We start from the raw sequence: 25,189 nt of genomic DNA on the forward strand, positions 1-25,189 counted from the left end.
CTGTGCGCTTAACCCTACAGTGGAATAATTCTAGATAGATAGATACCTTTATTCTGGTAGAATCACTCTTTTCACTTTTGATATGTTCTAACCCAGTGGTTCTCAACCTGTGGGTCGGGACCCCAAATTATTTTGGGGCGTCCCCAGATGATTTCCATAATGTGCAACACTGTTTTCTCACTCAACAGCAAAAAAAAAAAAAAAAACGTTTAATTGTATAGAGGGTATAGGCACATTTCTTAAGTGACAATTTAAGTACTTTGTAATACCTCTAAAATGACAAATTAAACTTTGGCCAAATTCTCAAATATTAGAGGCAGAAATTTGTGAAAATAGAACCGTGTTATACAAAATGTAATGCCTCAACTCTTAGTGCTCGTCAGGGCAGGTGGTCCCCAGTTCAAATATGATTATTTTGGGGCCTGAAAAGGTTGAGAACCACTGTTCTAACCAACGGAATAGAGTCAGGAAGATGCCACGGCACAGGCCTGGTGTGTCTTGTCTTGGGCACAGCTTGGTCCCTTGACGCAAGCAAGTTCCTCTCTTAACTTAGTATATACACTAAGCTCTCTCGCTGCGCTCCTCAGAGAACTACTGTACCCACAGTCCACACCCTGAATGTTTAAAGTACTTCTCCCATGAGCTCATGAATTAAACTTCCATCTTATAACGTGAAGTGTCTCCGACGCTGTTTGCCTCAACAATCATTACCGATCGATACAGAATTCCTCGACGCTAAGTAGCTGACCATTCAGGGCCATTTTGTAGCTTTGTGGCCGCTAGCTGAATGAGAGAGAGTAAGAGAAGGAGTATGGGAAGCGGGAAAGAATGGCAACAGAACAGACAAAAGGGGGGCAGAGGATAGAGGGACATTAATAGGCCTAGAATTATTGAATGCTTTAGCTATTGAAAAATAGCAGATATACAAGCTTATAGCGCGGCGAGCTTGTAGATCTGTGAATTTGTGAACATCTTTGAATATATGTATTTTTAAAGCGAATGCTTATAACACAAATATTTGCATCTGGGGGGTCCCTGATACAATATTTTGAGATGGGTGTCCGTGGCCAAATACATATAATTTTGGTGGTCCTTCACATGAAAACCACTGACATAGTAGTCTCTCAAGAACAGACTAACTCAGTTAAGTGAAAAGGACCTTTTCTTTGACCATGGCTATAGCCAGATTGCTGACAAAGAAACATGGGTTTTTCCAAAAACCTTAAGAAGGATTCAAAAGACACTAATAGAATCATATCAGAATTCAAATTTTCATGATTTTTCAAAAATAGCAGATCTACAAGCTCGCAGCGCGGCACTCGGTGTATATCTGCTATTTTTCAATAGTTAAAGCATAGAATAATAATACACTATAATGTGTACCCGTTCTAAATGGGTTAAAAAGACAGAAGTGTGATGTTTAGAAAAGAAAAAGTCAGAGGAGATAATGCGCAGTAAAACCCAGTATACATTTGTGTCCCAGCACCCCCAGCAGCTAGTCATCTCGGGGACTGTCATTATTCCCTGTAGCCAAAATGTTTTTTTTTTTTTTTTTTTGCCCTTTTTTTTTTATGCCACAACAGCATCTCATAATATCTAGGCTACATTTCACTTAAACGCCAGAGCTTAACTCTGCATGTAAATAAGACTTTTTTTAATTAATGTGAGAGATCGGTACATAATTCTGTTAGTCCTCCCAGTTTATATTAGCTAAAATGCTAACTAGCCAGCCTTTGTTAGCCGTTTGTAGCCAAATGCGGTAATATCGGGACTCCATTACTTAGCGAAGCAACCCACAGTATTTATCCCATTAATTTAATGCCACGTGTGTTCCAAATGAACAATTATTAACCACGTAATGTATGATTTTGTGTATTATTATTTATTATTCTTCCGCCGTTCTTGACTTCCGCTGTTTCTTCTTCTACGCTGGTGAAATGATCCCGGAGCGGCCTGGAGACGTCTGTGACGTATGCTCCGGTGCGGAAGCTTCCTTTGTCACTGAGTTAGCTTAGCATTGAATAGATCAGTGTCGTCCTAAACTATCTAATATTCTAACGTTCAGGGCGTTTGTTTTTTTTGACAATAAATTGACAGCCAAGAAAACATGGATGGAATGCAATCGTTCACTCGCCGTCGGAAAGTTGACTTTAGAGTAGACTATTCTGGTTGACTGGCTATGAGTGGCTAACGGCTAACGCTAGCTAGCGTTAGCTAGCGCTAGCTGCAGCGCTAGCTGCAGGCTATAAACAAATAAAACGTGACCCAACTCTATTGTTGCTCTCTTCTACAAGCTCACAACGCGAGGCGGTTAAGCCTGTAGATTGTGTTTTATTATCAGGTCAAATAATCCTTCTGATTGAAGTTACACAAACACTGATTATGCTACATTTAGCACAGTTAGCCCTGTTGCACACGTAATAAGTTCACTTCAACCTCGTGTTGAGCAGTTAATCCTATTTGCTACGTACGTCTACAAAAACCTTCATATTTCAAAGATAACGTGCTTACTGAAGTCTCACAGATGTCACAGTATGGTACGCTCAAGCAGAATTACCCGTATCTTTCGTATTGTTTAATAAACTGAATTTTAATCCGATCAGATGCCATTTTCTGTTGTTTTTCAGCCATGCGACCCCATCGGTTGCGAGGTGTACTGCACTTAGATACATTAATACCTTTTTAAGGAAACGACGACCGATCGGATTAAAATGCTCCTCATTAAATAATACGATCATTACGGGACATTCTGCTGGAGCGTACCCTATGGTGACATCTGTGAGCCTTCACTAAGCAATTTATCTTTGTAATCTGACCGTTTGTGTAGACGTATGTAGCAAATTGGTTAAACTGCTTCACGTTTGGCGCACTGTAGCGTCTTTACATTTAGCCCAATAATGCTTGAGATGCTGTTGTGGCATTATCTTTTTAGAGAGCAATAACTAAAGTTTAAAACATACATAAACCACTTTAGCCCTATGTTATACCAAGGCTATTTGAAAATAGACGATCTACAAGCTCACAACGCATTGCGGTGCGACGCGTTGTGAGCTTGTAGATCTGCTATTTTCAAACATTTTGTACTTTTACTTTTGGTACTTTAAGTACATTTGGATACCAATACTTTTGTACTTTTACTCAAGTACATTTTTTATTCTGGACTTTTACTTGTAACAGAGTGATTCTACATTGCAGAATTGATACTTTACTTTATTATAAAATGTTGGTACTTTTTCCACCACTGTGTAAACGTTTGTGTTCTCATGCCAATAAAGCTTCTTTGAATTGAAGATTGAATTGAAGATTGCTCCCCATGTGGCGGAGTCAGGTCATTGCAGGTTAGAAATTTATTTAAAACTTGAATATCTCAAAAGTCCTATTTCAGCATGGCATCATTCTATAAGCCATATCTTCAAAACTGTTGGGTCAATCTCCACAACCAATATATCATTTTGTAGCTATGATCCCCAGCTTTCAAATGAAATGAAAAAATGAAAATGAAAAAAATTGCAATGACTGGCTCCTGGGGAGATTGGGACACATTTGTGTGCATTCTCAGGGTTACAAAGGGCTTTTCACTGTGTAGTGAGGACACTCAGGGCAGAAGGGGTGGAGAAGAGAGACGTACCTAGCATGGTGGCATCCACGGCACCTCCGGGGCAGAACTCAATCATGATCTGCAGGAAGAAAGAAAGGGTGAGGTTCAGGTCGACCCAGCGTGATGAATACTTGTCGTGACAGTCTTGATTGTCACGGCAAGAAACGTAACCTTTTCAGAACGGGTACACATTATTGTGTATCATTATTTTATGCTTTAACTATTGAAAAATAGCAGATCTACAAGCTCACAGCCGGGCACCGAGTGCCGCGCTGCGAGCTTGTAGATCTGCTATTTATGAAAAATCGTGAAAATTCGAATTTTGACCCGATTCTATAAGTGTCTTTTGAATCCTTCTAAGATTTTTTGAAAAACCTTTGATTCTATGTCAGCAATCTGGCAAGCCATCGTCAAAGAAAAGGTCATTTTCACTTAACTGGAGCTCAGTTAGTCTGTTCTTGCGAGACTACTATGTCAGTGGTTCTCAAACATTTTCATGTGAAGGACCCCCAATATGATATGTATTTGGCCACGGACCCCCATTTCAAAATATCTAGTTCCAGGGACCACCCAGAAGCAAAATTTAGTTACAAACGTTCGCTTTGAAAATACATATATTCAAAGATTTGTACACATTTACGACTTAAAAAAAAACGCAGATCTACAAGCTCGCAGCGCGGCACTCGGTGCCGCGCTGTGAGCTTGTATATCTGGTATCACTGGTTAAAGCATTCAACAATTCTAGGCCTAAATGGGTTAACACTAGTGAAAAAGGAAAGGAGAGATCAACCTTCCATAATAGAATAGTATCATTAATATACATGATTTTGCGTCAACAACAGTCGGGGCTGAGAGACAGGGAAAGGAAGGACTCTTAACCTCTACCGACATTTGCATTAAAACCCCTACACTCTGAGAATGATAAGATGCTATCAAGTGCAGTGTGATTACGTTGCTGATGTTATAGTTCATGTTTTTTTTAAACCGTTTTATTTGAAACAGATAAACCTTGAATGATGCCCGATAACAAGTGTCAAAACAGCAACACAGGAGAGGTACAGATAAGATAAATAAGAATAAAGATAGAAGCTAGACATAGACCTCTGCACTGGGTCTGAATGAGCTAGCATGCCTTCATTCTGTCAAAAGAAACTATGTATAAATGTACAATCTATCACCAATGAATAAATGCATGATGAATACACAATACAAATGGATATACTGAACTTGCAGGCTATACCAGTGAATACAAGACTGATTATGTACATATATTATGAAGGCTGAAGTCTATAACTGACAGAACTAAACAAAAAGAAAGAAAAAAAAACAAGTAACTGAATCCAAAAGCTATTAGTGAACTGCAGTTCAAGTCATCGCTTGCCAAATAAACGAAAACTGCATTCTGGTTTAGTGAAATGTTTCCTCCACACCTGTAGTCAATGTGTACAACACACACCAAGAGTGTATGACACAAGAATAAACACGTGCTTGTATGCATGTGCGCACACGCACACGCACACACACACACACACACACACACACACACACACACACACACACACACACACACACACACACACACACACACACACACACACACACACACACACACGACAGTTCACTGATACAAGGTCAACTAAAAGGATAAAGACCACAAGATAGCTTTTGGGTTTGTTTCAATTGGGGTCCCTTTTTTAACCCCAACGCTAGATGAAAATAGCCTATCTACTGTACATGCTCATTTTGTGAGCTTGTACTGTAGATCTGCTATTTCTGGTTCAAAATCAAATACCTCATCCTAACCAATAACATCAACCTGAATATTTTTCTTTATAATACACAGATCAATCTCAAATAATTAGAATATTGTTTAAAAGCATTGCAGATGCCCTAGCACCCCACATAACTGACTGCGCAAACTTCCATTTCTCTATTATAAATCCTTGTTTTGAGTGGTAATATTGTAATATTTTGAAATTTCACTTTTGATATTTATGATGCTGTATGCCATAAAAAAAACAAAATATTAACAAAAAAGGTTTGGAATAATTCACTGCATGTGCAATGTATCTAGAACATGAAAGTTTCAAATGAAAATACCTTTACACAATATTACATTTCTTTTAGATTGATCTGTAAAGCAGTAAAATTGTCCTCACAGTGTGAAGTGTGTTTCTCAAATTCTACTATACTTGTGTACACACACACACACACACACACACACACACACACACACACACACACACACACACACACACACACACACACACACACACACACACACACACACACACACACACACACACACACACACACACACACACACAACACACACACAAGGGAGTAGAGGAATTGTGTGGGTAGTGAAAACAAGTGGAGTGCCGGGGTCAGAGTGATGCATACTGTATATTAACAGAGTGTTTGTCAGACGGCCTGCAGTCCCAGTCCCACGCTCATCCTGTGCAGCACAACAAGAAAAACCTCCCTAAAAAGGTATTCGCCTGGCCAAGAGCAACTTCCAACAATTTACTTTTCATTTCCTCTCCTTACATAGTCCGCCCAACTGCTCTACCCCGAGTTATTCCCGTTGTTAGAGGCCGCCACGGCCCGAGTTTCCCGAGTTGGGGCTAGGGCTGTCACGATTATGACATTTTACATGACGATTAATTGTCACTCGAATAATTGCGATTAACGATTTAATTGTGTTTCCGACCGTCATTGACAATTACATTCCTGTTTGGCTTGTAGGCATTGAAGTTGCACATGGCAGATATGACACATAACCTAAATATAATAAAGACATTACTTACATATTTGACAACTTTATACTTAAAAAAGAACATTAATTGCGACATTGCATCGCGACACGTTGTGAGCTTGTAGATCTGCTATTTCCACTACTTTTTTTAAATGATTGAAAATATATGAACATTTTTCAACATGGAAACGATTATGACGATTATGACAAAATAAGTGTGATTAAGTCAAATAATTACGATTAGACGATTATGTAATAATTGTGACAGGCCTATCCTACTATCTACTAGGCATGATCGCAATCGCGAAAATCCATGTTTGACCGCCAGACCAACCCCATCTTTCAAACATTACATGGCAGCCATGTTTGTTTACATTTGTTTAGTTTTTTTTTAAGCTGTGAACGGCGCGCACACAAGCGGTGCATGATCCGTGCAATGATCCGTTAAATTGTGTCAAGCAAGTTTATGTTCAGCCAAGCAAAATACAGGGAAGACGTTAGGATTTCATAATCACAGCCTCAGGATGGTGCAACCTAAACCTCAGTGTGTGTGTGTGTGTGTGTGTGTGTGTGTGTGTGTGTGTGTGTGTGTGTGTGTGTGTGTGTGTGTGTGTGTGTGTGTGTGTGTGTGTGTGTGTGTGTGTGTGTGTGTGTGCGCGCGTGGCGTGCGTGCGTGTGTGTGCGTACACTGTGTGTATATCAGGTTGTATATGCATTATGTCCCATGTGTGTATACGCTCGAACAAATTCTAGCATTGTTTTAATTGGCCTTCAGATGACAAGTCACTGAGCACTGACCACAAGCGGCTCACACAGCATACCTGCTGGGTGATCTCATACTTGTGTAATCATCTAAGAAACACACACACACACACGCACACGCACATGCACAGTCCACACACACACACACACACACACACACACACACACACACACACACACACACAGGTCCTGTAGCGTTGCCATAATAGAGCAACTAATCCAAACCATCCATTACAGTCTGACTGCTATGACAGCACTGTCCAAGTATCAGGCAGGCATTGGACCTGTTGAGTGCAGAGTTTCAGTCCCCAGACAAAAAGGTGCACGCACACACGCTAGGGATGTGACGATACACGATACACAATATTATCGTTTATCGTGAGAAAAGAACACTCACGATAATCGTATTGTGGAGAATTAATTTATCGTGATATCGTCCTCCGTCATGCACTGGGATCAATGCACCTTTTATTTGTCGAGCTGCATATCCGGTACCACTTAAACCCTCTATAATTGGTAAAAGGTACTTACAATAAACGTACTTGATACAGTCTTTTTTTCACTATCAAATGTCTTTACCAAAGAAATAGCCGATCTACACGCTCACAACGCGGCGCGTTGCGACGCGTTGCGACGCGTTGTGAGCTTGTAGATCTGCTATTTTTTGCCAAATGTTAAGCCCCAGGATAATGGATGTTGGGGATAATATTGTGATAATATCGTGATAATATTGTAAATCGCGATTTCTTTTGTCACAATAATCGTGATATGAAATGTTCATATCGTCCCATCCCTAACACACACACACACAGGACAATCATGTGTCACTCATGTGAGACAAAGTAGTAAGGCATGCACTGAGTAAACAGAGATGTATGCAAAAAGAAATGTACCTGCACACACTAAGAGGCATGCAGACAGCCCACAGTGAAAACACTGGGCTCTTGTGAGGTTTTGTAGACACGAATGACTATTATGTTACACAGTACGTGTCCTAGGATACGACTCGTTCTTTTACAGCTGACATCTGACATGATAATCTCTCAGTGATGATAAGAGCATCAGAGACAGATTCGAGGCGAGATTAGATGAGACATTATCGACAACGTGGCCGTCTGACGTCTTCGGCGGTTCTCAAGGCAAGGTCGGCGGACACCAATGGGTCGTTGAGGGAGGTTTCACAGGGTTCCACGAACAAATGGACCCTTGCAGAGTGCAAAAATGGAACCGAATGGACCCATCCAATTTTGATTTTTTTTACACTCTAGTCTCAGAGTGATGGGGGATTAATGTACCAAACTGGGGGTTCTTGAAATAAATAAACGTTCAAGACTACATCGGAGTGTAGAGAAATTGAACCAAATAACATTAGGGTAGGGATTGCACTGTGTGTGTAATTTGTCATGGATTTAATTTGTGTACAGTTAATTTGTGTTTTTGAGCAGTGCTAACCACTCCTACATCTGACTTTGTCTGTCTGTCCACACTTGGCTCATTGGTCAAGCTTCGCGGGACGCTCAATGAAATGACTCATAAAAAGGCACCACTCACTTCACACAAGGGTGTGATTTTTTACTTTCATAAAATGTTTTCTTTACCTGCCCTGGGTGGGACTATGGGTGGAAAATAGAAACCGGGTTTAATAAAGGCATGACTTCCACGTGAGTATTGGATGTCTATAGACTACTATGACGTCAATCATCTCAATCATATGTGGGAAAGGTCCACTGATTTCCTGTATAGAACTAAACATTTTATTTAGGTCCTACTGTACATCTGGCTATGTATGTATGTATGTATGGATGTATGTATGTATGTACAGTATGTACGTACAGTATGTACGTACAGTATGTGTGTATGTACGTTATGTACAGTATGCATGTCCGTCCCACACTTCGTGGGACTAAAAAGGCACCGCTCACCTCACACTGGGTGTGATTTTTTATAATATTCACAATATCAAAAAATAACTGCCGCCATAAGACAGTTTTCAGTTTAGCCCCAGACACACACACAGACAGATCTTCTAGAATCTAGATGGCTCACCTCCGAGGAGACGCAATCAAAATGTGTTTTGATCAAAGTGGGCATTTTTAGCTAAACTCCTGTGATTTGTGGTCATCAGTGACACTGACATCCACATTCAACCACCTACATCCATGTTATGACACACACTTTCCTTTTCTCAACACATAGAAAGAACTCAATTGCTTGCACCACCCATTATACTAAGCCAACCTAGAAACTAATCTAATATGCGTTTGGCAGCAGTGTTTCCAGCATACTGTAAGTTTCTTCACCGGCGTGGAGGAATTCCTGAAATTGTCCGGATGACGTCAGAATGGAGTGGAGCGGCTGTGGTGAGAGATGCTGTCCGACTGGTCGTGCAACACGCAAAGCGTTCTCAGTATAAGCTGAGTAGGTATGGATACGTGCACAGACAGGAATGCATACGTTTACATGCACGTTCACTCGCAACATGCACTTTCTGTGACACATACTATCTGCACGTAAGCAGCAGTAGGGCTGGGCAATTAACTGAAAATATATATTGAAACTGATATTTAGAACCATTTAAAACAAACTTAAATCTTGCTTATGTAGGGTTAATCAAATAATCAAGATTATGTTTATATAATTATTTTAATTTATTATATACTGTATATCAATGAATCAACACGTTAATTATAATTTGTTACCATGCACCTTCTTGCACTGTGACTTTCAATGACACAAATGCACGTATGCACTCACAAAAAGTTACTTTCACACAGTGCATACAGTACATCATTCGCCTGGGAAGACCTCTCGGGCACAAGGACCGTCATTTCCTACCCCATTTTCTTAGGAATTCAGAGAGCAGAACTCTGCTCGAAACAGAAATACCTGCTTCCTTCAAACCTGCCACCCCCAAACACTAAGAAAAGGATTCCTCCATCAGAGTAGCAGAAAGTCATATATTAACTGTTCACTTGTCTTGTTCACATCTATGCACTGTTACATTTTCAGTGTGGAGTAATGATGAATGAATGTGTTCTTCAATCTGATTTATAGCCATTCTACAGCTCACAAGCGCCATAATGCGATGTGTTGTGCAGCTTGCAGATCGGTTATTTTCGCCGACCCCATGTAAGCATTATTACATTTGACATACTGACTTGTATGCCATTCCTGGAGGGGACACCCAGATATATACCAAGATTAAGGGGAACTCAGGCACAAGAATGTAAAAAATGGACACAAAGAGATCAAAGTTAACTGAAGAGAAGAGATTAAAAGAGCTACAATGGAGGGTTTTGGACGAAAAGATTGGAGATCACGGTGGATAATTGTTTAGCCTCATCATCCATTGTTTAACGGACGATATCTCTCCTTCCCGCATTCAGCCAGACATATCTGTGTCTGTATCTCCCATGTATCATGTCTTTGTCTGCTCTGTCGCCTGTCCATTTCTTTCTGCGTATCTGTCTTTCTCTGTCTAACAGCTCATAACAGCAGCATTCCTTTCCTTTCCGGAGAGAATTCACAAACTCTGCTCCCTGCTTGTCAAGACACGGCCACTTAAAGAAAGAGTTATATAGATCCTGGGGTACAAATTATACACACATTCTAATTATACACACACAGACACCCAGACAAGGAGGCAGACGAGCACGCGTGTACCCTTGCGGACTCATGCCGCGTTTACAAAATCAGAACCAGAAAGAGGCGAGGTTCCTGCGAGGAATTTGGCTTAGGCACGTGAATATTTTATTCATAAGCCCTTTGGAATCGAACCTCCACAGTGACCTTTAATCGCTTCGTATTCATGTCTGAAGTGCATTTCACATGAAGAAATAAATCTGAAGTGGATTACACAAAGTAATAGTTTACCATGAGAAACATCACAGCTTGTCCGCGTGTAGACGGTGTATGAGCAAACCCATAGACCGTAAAAATGTGTCATCATGATGTCATTGTCATCATGCTCTGATGTCACTGTGATGTCAGGGGAACCACTCTACCATAATGGGTTTGCCACTCTGACATCACGCTCTGGCTTCACTGTGATGTCACACTAACACAATCCCTTTTATGCCCAAATATGGAGTTCCACGAAGTCATCAATATTAATGATGCCCTGTTAGAGAGATCCCTGTGATGCCAGGGGGAACAAATCCCTTTTATGGCCATATATGGAGATATGGAGATCCCTGTGATGCCAGGGGAATAAATCCCTTTCATGCCCATATATGGAGATCCCTGATGTCCACATCCCTGATGTCCACATCAGGGATGGGATTGTAACTAGTACGGTCGCCCTCAGGCGTCTTACTAGTTACAATCCCATCAAATGTGCAAAGTGCACTCTAGACTGTAACCGTAACTAGTTATAAGCCACTAAGCAGAGAATCAGATAAATAATGACTAGGAGTTGCTAGCTCCAGAAAATGAGATTGTTGAAATTTGATGTGAGCAGAATGTACATACACATCACATTCCATGCTGTACGTCCGATGACGGGATGAGCGCCCGATGACGCAAAATACTATTTGTACACTAGACGCAGTGGATTCAAACCCACAACCTCTGCAATGGTGGGCAGACACTTTACCAGTGCACCAAATGAGCGCATCTAGCGATTAACCTTTTAAGACAAAACCTTCATTTTAACCAAAGAAATATCACTTTTGACTGAGCGATTCCAACAGGACTACTGTGTTTGTTCACGGAGTGATATCCAAGAACAACAACAACACATCCAGGCAGGCAGAGAGCTGCCAGAACACAAGCACATGATTCAACTCAGAGATAAGAGGCAAAATGCTTATGACATTATATCACCTTTCTGAGAGGTGATATGATGTTTTTGTAGCGTGTCCTTTAGGTAGGCGGAACGATGACGCCCTTCATGCGTCATCGTTCGATGTTGGGCTGTCTGCACTAAACATCAACGCAAACTCCTTTTGTGAGCCTATGCCGATAAGTGTTCCTGACAGATAAGTGTTCCTGACAGAAATGCAGATGCACTTTTTTTGCCAGACCCATGAAATGGGTAGGCCTACATAGGCAAATGTCGGTCTGTCCGGGTTTTCTATATAAAGGGTATATATGATGATGACATGATGATGACATGCCTACAAAAGGCATGATGTCATAAATGATGATGACAGACAGGGGGTCTGGCACAACCAGGTTGACCTGGTCTAGTTTTTTTAAACCCACGATTTTGTACCCCATTTTTCACCCGATGTCAATTATCCAATGTAATCCTGGATGCTACACTACCTCTGCCAACGTGGGGACACAACGGACTGACCTCATGCTTCCTTCTATGCATGAGGAGTCCAAGTTGCCCCGGTTGGACACTGGAAGTTGGAAGGAACACGTTATTCCAACCAGTTCCTTTCCCCTTCATCAGGCGCCCCGGCTGGCCAGGGGGAGGCAGTATAGAGATAAGGATTACTGCATGTTTTTTTGTGAGGGTACCTATCCTAGGAGACACAGGGAGAACATGCAAACTCCACACAGAAAGGCCCTTTTGCCAACCCCACCCAGGGTGTGGGCACCAATGACGCGGAGGAGGGAACACGCCCCCCAGCGCACACAGCACTACCCGGTGGGAATCGAACCCAGGACCTTCTAGCTGTGAGGCGACAGCACTGCCGACCGCACCACCGTGCCCCCCAGATGCACCATCTCATCTGCATTTTAATCACAGTACAGCCGTAAAGAATCCAGCGATTATTTGCTTATACGGCTGTCTTTCTTTATCCGCATTGCCTCACACTATACTGTATGTCTCTCTCTGTTGGTTCTTGTCAGTGTGCTAATGTCAGCAGTGTGGTGGCTGAGATAAAGGCCCCATGTTTCTCACACTGTGGGCCTGGTTGGCTGGCTGGCTTACTGGCTTCCACACCAGATTGTTCCTAAAAAGGCATGTGCACACATAGACATCAAACGGGGGCTTGAGCCCCTGCCCTTTTATCCGTCTGTAGAAAGTGCCCTCTCCAGACCATGAATGCAGTTTTTACTATGGTGAAAGAAATCTCCTCTTTTCATACCATACCTTCAAGAGAATTGCCTTGTCCAAACTCTCCTGAACTTTAGAAATTTCAGCCCCTGCCTCTCTAACATTCTCTGCATGTCCCTGTTCCTAAACGAAGTACAAACAGCCCTTCTCTCTCGCTCTCTCTCTCACTCTGTCTTCCATCCATCCATTTCACCGTCCGTGCCCGGGAAGCAGAGAGAGGGGTGGGTGGGCGCTGGAATGCGGCGTGCCTTGCCACCCTCTGCCCTGTCCACCCACCTTTCTGACTGAAAGGGCAAAGGCGTGTCGAAGTTCTGAACCCGACCAACCTCTGAGACTTCACTCTCTGTATTCTGTCACGGCGGTAGAGATACGACCGTGATTACCGTGTGTGTTACTGTACAATAAGTATAGCCTGTTCCAACGTTTTGTCATCCTATACGCTGCGTTTGTAGAAAAAGTGGGTTTTATGGTCAAACGCCTCCGTCCATTCTGCTGTATTGCAGCAAAAAGCACCCTAAACTCCTATCCAAAAGAGGAAGTGTTTGTGGTCGTTCTGAAAATATCGTCAGAATATATATAAAGTGTATAAATGTGAGTTGGGAGTGCATGTGTGTGTCGCAATGGTGGTCTCAGAACCGGCAGGGGGTGGGGGGGGTCATATCATAGTATATGATGGCCAAAGCGCAAAACCTCCTGCCGGAAAATTTAAAAGAAAATGTGTGTTCAACATTAAAACCTATCAACTATTTCTAGTCACATGACATTTTTGGCAAAATGAGGGGCAGAATGATCTTGCAGACAGACTGACCGTGTGTAGCATAGCCTATAGTACTCATTTCAAGTGAAATCCAAAAATCATAACATTTTTAAATATACATTATACATAATTATTATGTATAATGTATATATTCAAGGGCCCGTGAGCGAGATCATAGAGAGAAAGCTGAGCCTGTACACATACAGGAAACGTGTGGTCAGAATGCTGTAGGTAGGCGGTTTTGCACAGTGTTCAGACCTCTAACTAAACACCACAAGCTGACACAGTCTCACAATGCAAACCTTCTACGCTCAGGAATTCCAGCTATGAATCGCTCACCCCTAACTAGTTCTTCTGGGGCTGTGACGCACAGCTGCGTGTGTGCACTGCATACACATGTGTACACGATGAGTCCAATATGCACATGGAGGCACGTAAAGAAAGCAGGGTTGCGTTTCGTTAGTCGAGCTGCACTGAAGGCTGTTCCATTTCACCATTCAAAGTGCACACTGGCTGCGCACTTAAAGGGATATTTCACTTTCATTTTAATCGTCTAATCAGGCTTTTGTCAGTGAGCACCCTGGAGAGATTTTAAGTTGCTTGATTCAGTATTTAGATATTTGATTCACCCCTTCCTATACAAACCCATTGTAACTTCAAACTCCATTTTAACCATGATAGAATGATGAAAAACACCTGTTCTTTTTTCTGGTGACTCCTGATGCTCTCCTAATACGTGAGCTGGCTGTGTTTTTTCAATAACTTTTTTTCATTTATTTTTAATCATTTTGGGGGAAAATGAGAAAAATTTCAATTCAGTAAAAAACATTATCGAAAAAACAAGTATTAGGAGGGCGCCAGGAGTCAACAAAAAAACACGTATTAGGAGGGCGTCAGGAGTCAAAAGAAAAAATGACGGGCATATTTGATGAATCTATCGTGGTTAAAATGGAGTTTGAAGTTACAATGGGTTTGTATAGGAAGGGGGTATGTCCGATCAAATATCTAATTTCAGGCAACTTAAAATCTGTCCAGGGGGAGTTCACAAAAGCCTGATTAGACGATAAGTGAAATAACCCTTTAATATGAGCTAAATGATCATACCACAATCAGACATTCTTCATTGACAATAATTTAAAATACAGTAGTACTTTCAGCAATCAATGTTCCTATCGGCCCCAAAATAAAGTATTTTTCCACCACCCCTGGCTGAAGCTGGACAAACAAGTTGAACATTGGTCTTTTAAAGCTTCACGCCACATAAACAAGTAATTGCCCCATGTTGTTGTTGTAAAACTTAAGACATAAAATGAGTGTCACGGTGCCTCCTCTAGGGATGGGACGATATGAAAATGTCATATCACGATTTTTGTGACAAAATAAATCGCGATTTACGATATTACCGCGATAATCAAAATCCATTATCCTCGTGTGGAACATTTGCCATAAAATAGCAGATCTACAACCTCACAACGCGTCGCAACACGACGCGTTGTGACTGTGAGCTTGTAGATCTGCTATTTTTTGGCAAAGAGAATTGGTAGAGAGTGAAAAAAAAGATGTATCAAGTACGTATATATTATAAGCACCTTTTACGAATTATAGAGGGTTTATGTGGTACCGGATATGCAGCTCGGCAAATAAAAGGTGAATTGATCCCAGTGCATGACGGAGGACGATATCACGATAAATGAAATCTCCACGATACGATTATCGTGAGTGTTTTTTTATCATGATAAACGATAATATCACTTATCGACCCATCCCTAGCCTCCTCCATTTCATGCTTTGAGAAATCCCAACTTCCCCACAACGCAATACGTTTCACTTCAAGTCACGCACTTGGCATCTGACCGGACTGGACTCGACGTTGCTCCATCTCCGTTTATAGACTCCAAAAGGTCATCATAAATAAGACAAGACATAATTCAATTTAGCCTAAAATTAGTGATTTCAAATTCCTTTAAAGTTTATAATAACATGCAACGTGCTATAGGGTCAGAGGAACAGAAACGGCTATCTTTAGCTCTTAGATTGCTTTGTGAGTCCTCAGATATTCAATTTCATGGACCAGGGAATGATTCATAGGGTCACAATTATTTGTCTTGGCAAGATGCGTGCAGTGGACGGGTAGATTATAGAGTATGTTAGAAAGAACTTAAGGGTGAACGCAGTGAGAGCCCTGCAGGGAGAAGCAAAACTACCCTGGCATACATGAGGAAGAGGAAATGAAACCTCGGGGTCAACACAGGTCAGATCAGGCCAGTAGCTCACCAGTTGCGCTCGCTCTCCCCGATTAAAGCAGAAACAATTGATTGATGAATGAATAAATGGTGCCTTTATATAACGCCTTTATCTACTGTAAAGCGTTTTACAATGTGCATTACACCAGCACAGTGGCCTTGTGGTTAGAAGAACGTCCGCCCTGAGACAGGGAGGACGGGGGTTCCTCCCTGCTTGGCACCCAGCATCAAGGGTTAGATCACTGGTTCTCAACCTGTGGGTCGGGACCCCCAGGGGGCTCCCCAAATTGTTTTGGGGGGGTCCCCAGATGATTAACTTAATGTGCAACACCATTTCCTCACACAACAGTAAACAAACCAACATAACGTTTAAGTGTATAGCACATTTCTAAAGTGACAATTTAAGCACTTTTTAATACCTCTGAAATGACAAATTAAACATTGGCCAAATTGTCAAATATTAGAGGCAGAAATTGTGAAAATAGCCGCGCATGTGAAAAACACGCTCTCAACGCCTCGCGGTGCGAGGCGTTGTGAGCATGTAGATCTGCTATTTTCGCAATAGAACCGTGTTATACAAAATGTAATGCCTCAACTCTTAGTGCTTGTCAGGGTGGGGGGGGGGGTCCCCAGTTAAAATATGATTATTTTGGGGGGGTCGCGGGCTGAAAAGGTTGACAACTACTGTGTTAGATCACCACTACAGATTCCCGAGTGCGGCATGTATGTGACAAATAGTAGGACTTTAACCATTACATTCATCTAGTCTCACGCTGAAGGTGGAGGAAATGATGTAAGGTTCAGTGTCTTGCTCAAAGAAGACACTTCAACACCAACCCAGGGGTCAATTCAACTTCTGAGGCACTCCCACCAGAAACCAAATCAGTGCCTCTCAATGCAAGGCATTAAAAAAACAAATGTCAGTGAGTTCACCTAAAATGACATGCCCAACATAGGGATGCCAGGGTTATAAAGAGAAGAGGAAAATGATCTACTTCATAGAAGGAATGGGTGGTGAAAGTGCGAGAACTTTGGGGTAGTTTGAAAGGCTGTTTTTCTTACCCAGAGTTTGTTGTCGTGATAGAACGCGTCGAGCAGCTTGACGATGTAGTGGTGGTCACATTTAGCCAGGATGTCGATTTCCACGATGTAATCCTCCAGTTCCTCCTCACATTTAGTCTCGATCACTTTGGCCGCGGCCAGGGCATCCGTCTCCTTGTTCCTAGCCTGAAAAAATAGACAAAAAGTAAAACTACATTAAAATGTGTTATTATGGGATGTTTATAATGTTTCACCTTTTCAATATGGTCAAAATGTTGCCCTGGTCTATCATTTGACAGCAGTTTAACATTTCAGGTTACTGGAGTGGAGAAGCAATGCGATGATGCCAAATATGGCCTTTTTTGGTTTAATTGGCCTAATTTATATTCTACACACCACAGCCTCTTGCTCAAACAAACCGATTTTCAAGCTACAATGACATCAGCGTTTTACTTGAAAATCTGTTATTTTCTGCGTACATTAGGCTTTACCACTTTTTTTTTACTTTTTAACGTTTTTGCCTGCGACATGCCCAAAACCGGGAATTCAAAGTTAATTGTGTTTCCCTTATGTAATATAAGTAGGTGCAATCAGGTAGTCTGAAATCAGACATCAGTAGTAATGACTGAGATTCCAAAGCTACATCAACTGCTTGTCTATTACTCTGCAAATCCATTTGCTCTGGCTAAAGCTAGATTTGAATGTCCAATAGCATAATTATGGTCTTAATACTGCAGTCCACAGGGCATAAGATTCTCTTCTGCAAAGAGCATGAGTATGCTGGACATGCACGCACAGTGCAGATAACAATGTTCACACTGAGCAGAGATCACAGGGTTGGCTTTTGTGGTCTGGGGTTGGTGTCAGCTAGGGTGGAAACTCTGGCTGGCAAAAGTACTCAGCCCCCACTTCATATGAATAGATGAATTATGTGAGAAACGTTATCAGATTCAGACGATCGGATGGCAGTCGAGGTCAGACAGACAGTGAGTGAGCATAATGAAACTGAATGCAATCTTCTACGATGAGTTCATTTTCTATGTAAGTGTCTCGGTAGTTGGTAGACAAACAAAGGTGCTTGAAATCATACAAAAACTATAGTCACAGCCAGGCCAGGAATTTCGTCATTTTAGGGGCAAGGCCACTTGGCCTTTGGGGTTGTCCATTTTTGGAGGGCACAAAAGCCAAATGCTAGGGCAGGAAGGCCATCAAATAAAACACGATTTTAGTCCAATGAAAGAATTTGTTGAATTTAAGGGTTAGGGATGATAACCTAATCTGCAGTGCACTGCAATCTACATGACAAGAAAGAGACACCGATGTCTACCGTCTACATATTGACAAGAAAGAGACAGAGGAGAAAGTGGTACAGTCGGCTGGGGCATTAAGGCCACTGTGGCCTCAAGTCATGCCATTGGTTTGAGGGGCACAAGGCCAAACTGAGGGGCAACGGCAGCCATGGCCTTCATGGCCTCCATGCCCTGGTCACAGCCATACAATGTTTATGGAAATGGAACGTATTGGTGAAATATGTCCACGATATTAATACACATGTCAACAGTCATAATCAAGTGGTGTGCGCACACAGAGGAATGCACAGTTAGGCTACTCAAACACATGCAGAGATAATTGTAATGATATGAAGAAATTAAAAGGTGTTAAAAGCCTTCACCACAGGCTAATGAACAACAAACACTGCAGGCCGCAAAACGAGCATTCAAAGAATCCTCCACCTGGAAAAATATTAGCACTTAAAAAGAGAGCAATCACATGCGCAAAGTGCACACGTGTCTAGTCAGTCAGCCAGTCTGCATCTCTCACATAGCCCCGCTGGAAAGCCAAAAGGAGCCAGAAACACTTAAGCGACGCGGGGCTGTAATTAAAATGTTGACTAACCACCGGTTAGAGGCACAACAGGAAACAGAAACTCCACACCCTCTCGCAGCGAGAGCGGGCAACGAGGACGAACCACGGAACCCAAAACGTGTATGTAGGGTTAAGCTAATGCACATGCTCATATGCACACAGACGCTCATGCTTTGACACCAACCACGCTTATGCATGAACGCCTACACTAAAGTACATGCTGTAGCACATGTGTCTCTCAGCGCACATACCATTCCCACCAGCAACGAAGAGTGCAGAGATTATAAATATCATTAGTTATTGCTCTGGTTTTGATGGCAAAATCTCACAAAAACACCCAGACATTAGTGTGTGGCCCACAAATACATGATGTACTTTTGTGTGCGATGACTGGAATGTTGTGAGAACGCAGATTGTAGGAGTGATGACTGTATGACTGCGCTCAGAAGTCGGTGCCACAGCAAGTAGACGGCAAGGTTTAATCATGCAGCATCAAAATAAAATGCACAAAACAACAATAACAATGAACTATAAACATGAGCAGATCACCAGACATTGTACTATTTAATCACTGGTGTCCCTATTTTTGATCTCGTTATTAGAGGTGAATTAAAAAAAAGCAGATCTGCAACCTCACAACGCATTCTTCACAGTCAGTGCATTGTGAGCTTGTTGTACGACAATTGTTGTACAACAAATTATATAGGGCTTAAGTGGATAAACCCTAACCCCTAAAAGTGTAAATGAGTCAAGGAACACTGAATATCAAACCTCTCTTGGTGACTTGGAGTCAATCATGCAATACATTTCTGTAGCGTACTGCCCAAAGAGTCTTAGTTGATTATGGAATCAATTTGTATCAATTATATTTTGTGATCTTTAGAATAAGATATGCTGCAAACCCTTGCATAATAAGAATAATAAAATAACCTAGTAAGCATGTTATTTTATTGTATACGTCTGATTCCTGCCTACGCACCAGTCTGAGCTCATCAGGACCTAAAGGTGGTTGCACACTTCTGCGTTTTTCGGGCCGAATATCGGAGTGAATTTCGGAGCCCGCAAATAAAAAATCAACCTCACGTTATGTCAGTCACGTTTGCACACTGCCGTCCGTTTCGCACACCATTCGGTCCCTTGCTCTCTCTATATCTCTCTCTCTTTTTGCCCTGAAAAACGCATTTCGCAACGAAAAACGCAGCAGTGTGCAACCACCTTAAGACCTTGCTTTTTCCTGTGATTATGGTATTTATAGGTCTCTTGTGTGTCCCAATTAAAAGAAATCGTAAAATAGCATACTGTTGGCTTAGTCATAGAAGATTAACTTTATGAATTATGATGTATTAATCCCCATGGCGACTGGGTTCTAGGTTATCTATATATGTACACAATAGGTGCTTACAGACATGCAATGTGGGGTGAAGGCCTCTGCCACATATCAGTGCCCAGGAGCCATTAGGGGGTCACTGCTGCGTTCCAGAGCACCTCAGATCTGCAGTGCCCAGATGTTGAACTGGAACCTCTCCAGCTACCAGTCCTCCCTCCAGTTCCCAAGCCAGGTCCCTACAGACTGAGCTGCTGCCACCTGTGCTACGACCCTGTACAAGAGCTGGTTGGTGAAATGCTTGATTAACCACTTGAGCCCTATTTTATACTTTGTCATGTTGTGTGAAAATAGCCAAACCTTGGCAATCTATGCAAATAGATAGATTTGCCTATAATGACATGCCCAAAAATACAGATAAAAGTGGTTAACTATTCAACGGACAGTAATTGTCCTTGAGACTTTCTCGTCAAGTGATGAAGTGTAACTTTTTGCTGAAATATGAGCCATTTGAAGAAACATGGAACTAGCAGGGTGTTAAGTGTCACTTAGCCAGACAATCTAACATCTCCGCCCACTGATACGTCTGGTGACATCTAAACTCAAAGAATGGGCTTGCGCTTGGTGGAGAAAAATAATTTATAAATAAAATAACCGCATCGCAGAACCATTATGCTGGTCCTTCATTTCAGGAATGGTTTTCAAAGCAATGGGCGTAGGTTTGTTAGCACTGTCTTTTGCCATTCCAAATTGAATTTAGACTTCCGCAGGCATATCAGAGGGTGGAGATCTCTGATTATTTGGCTACAGTAGACTAGTGAGGTGCTCAGTTGTTAGCTAGTGTAAGTTTATGTTCGTGGGTGCGTGCATGGGTGTGTGCGTGCGTGCGTGCAACCATGTTTTTGAGGGCCAGATGTCCCCACAAGTATAGCACAATTTGAGAAAAAATTGTGAAGACCATTTTCCAGGTCCTCACAAGAGAATTGGTGGTTTAATGGATTAGAGTTTTTAGGAAAAGATTATGTTCGAATTGGGCAGTTATAGATAGATTACGTTTAGGCTTAAAGTTATGCCTGATATATATATATTTCTACCACTTTTTCGAGTCACGTGTTCAAATACTGGATTCTGATTGGCTAAATTCCGGAGGTTATCAGAGGACAACTGCCGCAAAGTTGTGTGTCCGAGATCAATGCGCCTCAGTGTACATCCGGGGACTTCAGGAGGTCCTTTCCCCCAACCAACAAATGACGGTGGCAACGGTCCTATGTTTACTAACGTGCATGCTATAGTCGCCGATTTATTTGGATCCAATGCAATCCGCCAACTTTAAAGCCCCTTTTCTCTGAACCTATGCCTTTCTGGAAGCGAACAGCCTCTATTTACGGCCGGAACGGTACTTCTAACTGACGTTAGCTTAGCTGTAAGCTAGACGCATGGATTAGTATGGAGTTGGCGCCATCTGTTGGTGAGTAGAAGATGTTGTTTGTGGAACTATCTGCTGTCTCGCGGAAGTTTTATAGGCAATAATGATTGTAACTTAAGATCCTTGCAAGTTACAACTATGTGTTTTCTTTCATGTATACGGGAAAAAGTGGTAGAAAAGCTATTTACCACTCGGGGTCGGACATTATGCTCTCATAATGTCCTGAGTGATGGTGTTATCGGACTCGGCTGCGCCTCGTCCGATAACACCATCACTGCGGACATTATGAGAGCATAATGTCCTCTCACTCGGGGTAAATTGCTTACATATATATTATGTTACGTGCCGAGGCTTGAGCTTGTAGATCGGCCATTTTCAGCTTTAGGGTTAGGTTTTAAAATGTGCGTATGTACATGCATGCATGCATGTTTGTGCAATGTGTGTGCATGACTGTGTATCCACCAGCACCCAGTGACCTAGAGACTGTGGACAGACAGACTAAACAGGCTGGTGGGGATCAGATGCCTCACAGGGCTTGTGGGAAAACATCTGGACAAACAGAGCATGTCACACAAAAGGAACACACACACACACACACACACACACACACACACACACACACACACACACACACACACACACACACACACACACACACACACACACACACACACACACACACACACACACACACACACACACACACACACACACATAAAGATATACAAGCTCACAGCGCGGCACCGAGTGCCGCGCTGCAAGCTTGTAGATCTGCTATTTTTGAAAAGTCGTGAAAATGTGTGCAAATCTTTGAATATATGTACTTTTTAAGCGAACATTTGTAACTCAAATTTTGCTTCTGGTGGGATCCCTGGAACTAAATATTTTGAGATGGGGGTCTGTGGCCAAATACATATCATTCTGGGGATCCTTCACATGAAAAAGTTTGAGCACCACTGACACAGAAACAATTTTTCAAAAATAGCAGATATACAAGCTCGCAGTATATCTGCTATTTTTCAACAGTTAAAGAACAAAATGTGAGTGTACCCAGGGCCCAGAATTTGGTGTGACACCCCTGCACGCACGCACACACACACACACACACACACACACACACACACACACACACACACACACAGGCAAACAAACACGGAACACACAGGCACAGCAGGCCTCCTTGGTACACTGTGTGTGTGTGTGTGTTGTCTGGGTTGTGTGTGTTTGTTTGCGTGTGTTTGTTAATCCCGAGCTCCCGGAAAGCGGATCCATCCCCGGTAAGGGAAAGCCCCTGGTGTGAGTGAACAGTGAACAGGACCTCCATCCCTCCCTGCCACCCAACCATCAAACACGTCGTGTTTAACAAGCCCTGACAATATGCGGCGCAGGCAGGCAGGCAGCTACCCGACACTTTCACCTCTCTGCTGCTAACCTCGCTCCTCTTCCTTTCTCTACCTTGCTGTCTGACTGACAACACAAGAGGCACAAATGCAATTACTAGGGCTGCAACTATCGATTATTTTCCTAGAAATTATTCTATTGATTATTAGTTGTTGTTTTTTTGTTAATTGAATAATTGAGAAGCATCAAAAGAAGAAATAGATGCAGAACATTTCTTTCATAATTGACTAAATCGACTAAATTAATTGACCTTCCAGAAACATGATCTCCCAGCAATGCATTTCATAAAGAAAGTGTGGATGTTTGTGAAAAGCAAGAGTGGAGAAAAATATTTTTTTGTATGTTGATGATTCTGGATAACTGTTAAATCAGAACTACCGGCTGAAAGTTGACAGTTTTTTTATTCTTATTTGATTATATTAAATATGAGTACAGCAAATGTAGTCATAGTTCACATCTAAAAGTAAGTAAGTTAACAACTTAGCACTCAGCCACACTCAGCACCACTGTCTGTCTGCTCAATTGTGATCTGTGTCTGTGTCGTCTGTAGGGTAGACTATTTTATCAAGTGGCAATATTGGGGCGGCCGCTGGCCTGTCAGTCAGCTGTCCAATCAATAAAAGTATTAAGTAATAGGAAGGGTTTTGACCATAAAAGGTTTCCACCCGACAGCAACGATATGGGTCTGGCATTAGTAGTTAGTTATCCATTAAGGGAGGGAGGTCACCAATCTGATGACTGTTCCAACATACAGTACACGGTCCAGTGAAGAGAGCAACATGTAGACATGAAGAGAGGGGCTGTCTGCTTGTGTCTGTCAATTATAACTTTGTATCCATTGCTCTAGTAGGCCTTTTTTATAGGCCTTTTAACTCCTGACCCTCTGGTCCAGTACACCCACCCAACCCACCCACACGTATCTGTCTGAGTGGGAACCAGATTAAGGAATGTGCTTCTGGGTTTCAGCTGGCTGGTGGGATGGGAGATGAATGAATTTCGCATCTTCGTGTGTTTGTGTGCATGTGTATGCACGCGTGCATGCGTGTACTGGAAACGAGAGGAAATTGCTCTGAAACGCCTCATTGTATCCCCCATGGGACCCCTTGACTGGAAGCTAGCACAGTGTCAAGGCGTGTGTGTGTGTGTGTGTGTGTGTGTGTGTGTGTGTGTGTGTGTGTGTGTGTGTGTGTGTGTGTGTGTGTGTGTGTGTGTGTGTGTGTGTGTGTGTGTGTGTGTGTGTGTGTGTGTGTGTCAGAGAAACGCGCATGCGATTGCAGGAGGATTTCGACAGTGCAAAATGTGTCACCAACCAACAGCTAAATCCTGCACCAATCTCAGTTGCATTAACTCAACTGTGTGACGCAGAGCTCAGATGTAGTGCTGATTTTAGTTTCCTCAATAAAAAGGTCACCTCTCACCTCTAAAGACCACAAACAATAAGTGAGTTTGGGTAAACTAACCGTGACCGTCTGTTGCTTCTGTCGACGCCACGACAGACAGTGTTATAGGATGAATAATGGCTTCAGGTGCTGGTGGCGAGTTAAGTGTCATTCCCACCGGACACGATAAAGATAACTATAACGATATGTCGGCGTTCACATCAATTATGTCGGTGTTATCGTTGTGCTGTGGATGCTACCATCCACTTGAGTTGAGATTTTTTTTTTAAACGATATCTTTATTGTGCCCAATTGGTGACCAGGTCTACACAGCAGCAACACTGAGATCAAGCCTAACTAACACACACTGACAGATTTCTTTAATAGACCGATTTCTGCTTCACAAAGGGCAAAAAAGCTGAAAGCTGTAAATGTGTCCGTTTGCCACCCCTACATAAACACTATGGTAGACTAACAAAACACCACACTAACACACACACACACACACACACACACACACACACACACACACACACACACACACACACACACACACACACACACACACACACACACACACACACACACACACACACACACACACACACACACTTAGATTGC

The 25,189-nt window shown here is 42.2% G+C and overlaps 1 protein-coding gene across 3 annotated transcripts in view; it reads right to left on the reverse strand.

Annotated features, from left to right (window-relative positions):
* stk10 (serine/threonine kinase 10) overlaps positions 1-25,189 on the reverse strand; it is a 101,974-nt gene that overhangs the window by 63,358 nt on the left and 13,427 nt on the right. For 2 of the 3 annotated variants that reach the window (XM_080748466.1, XM_080748465.1), the window contains exons 2-3: positions 17,194-17,358; positions 3,629-3,677 (exon numbers count right to left, since the gene is read on the reverse strand). In XM_080748466.1, the coding sequence (XP_080604592.1) occupies positions 3,629-3,677; positions 17,194-17,358 (214 nt within the window). Of the gene's footprint in view, positions 1-3,628; positions 3,770-4,359; positions 4,463-17,193; positions 17,359-25,189 lie in introns of those variants that run through there. The other variant, XM_080748467.1, reaches the window with a different exon arrangement.

The sequence above is a fragment of the Nannobrachium achirus genome (genome assembly GCF_963921795.1).
Source record: "Nannobrachium achirus genome assembly, chromosome: 19".
Classification (NCBI taxonomy): Eukaryota; Metazoa; Chordata; class Actinopteri; order Myctophiformes; family Myctophidae; genus Nannobrachium; species Nannobrachium achirus.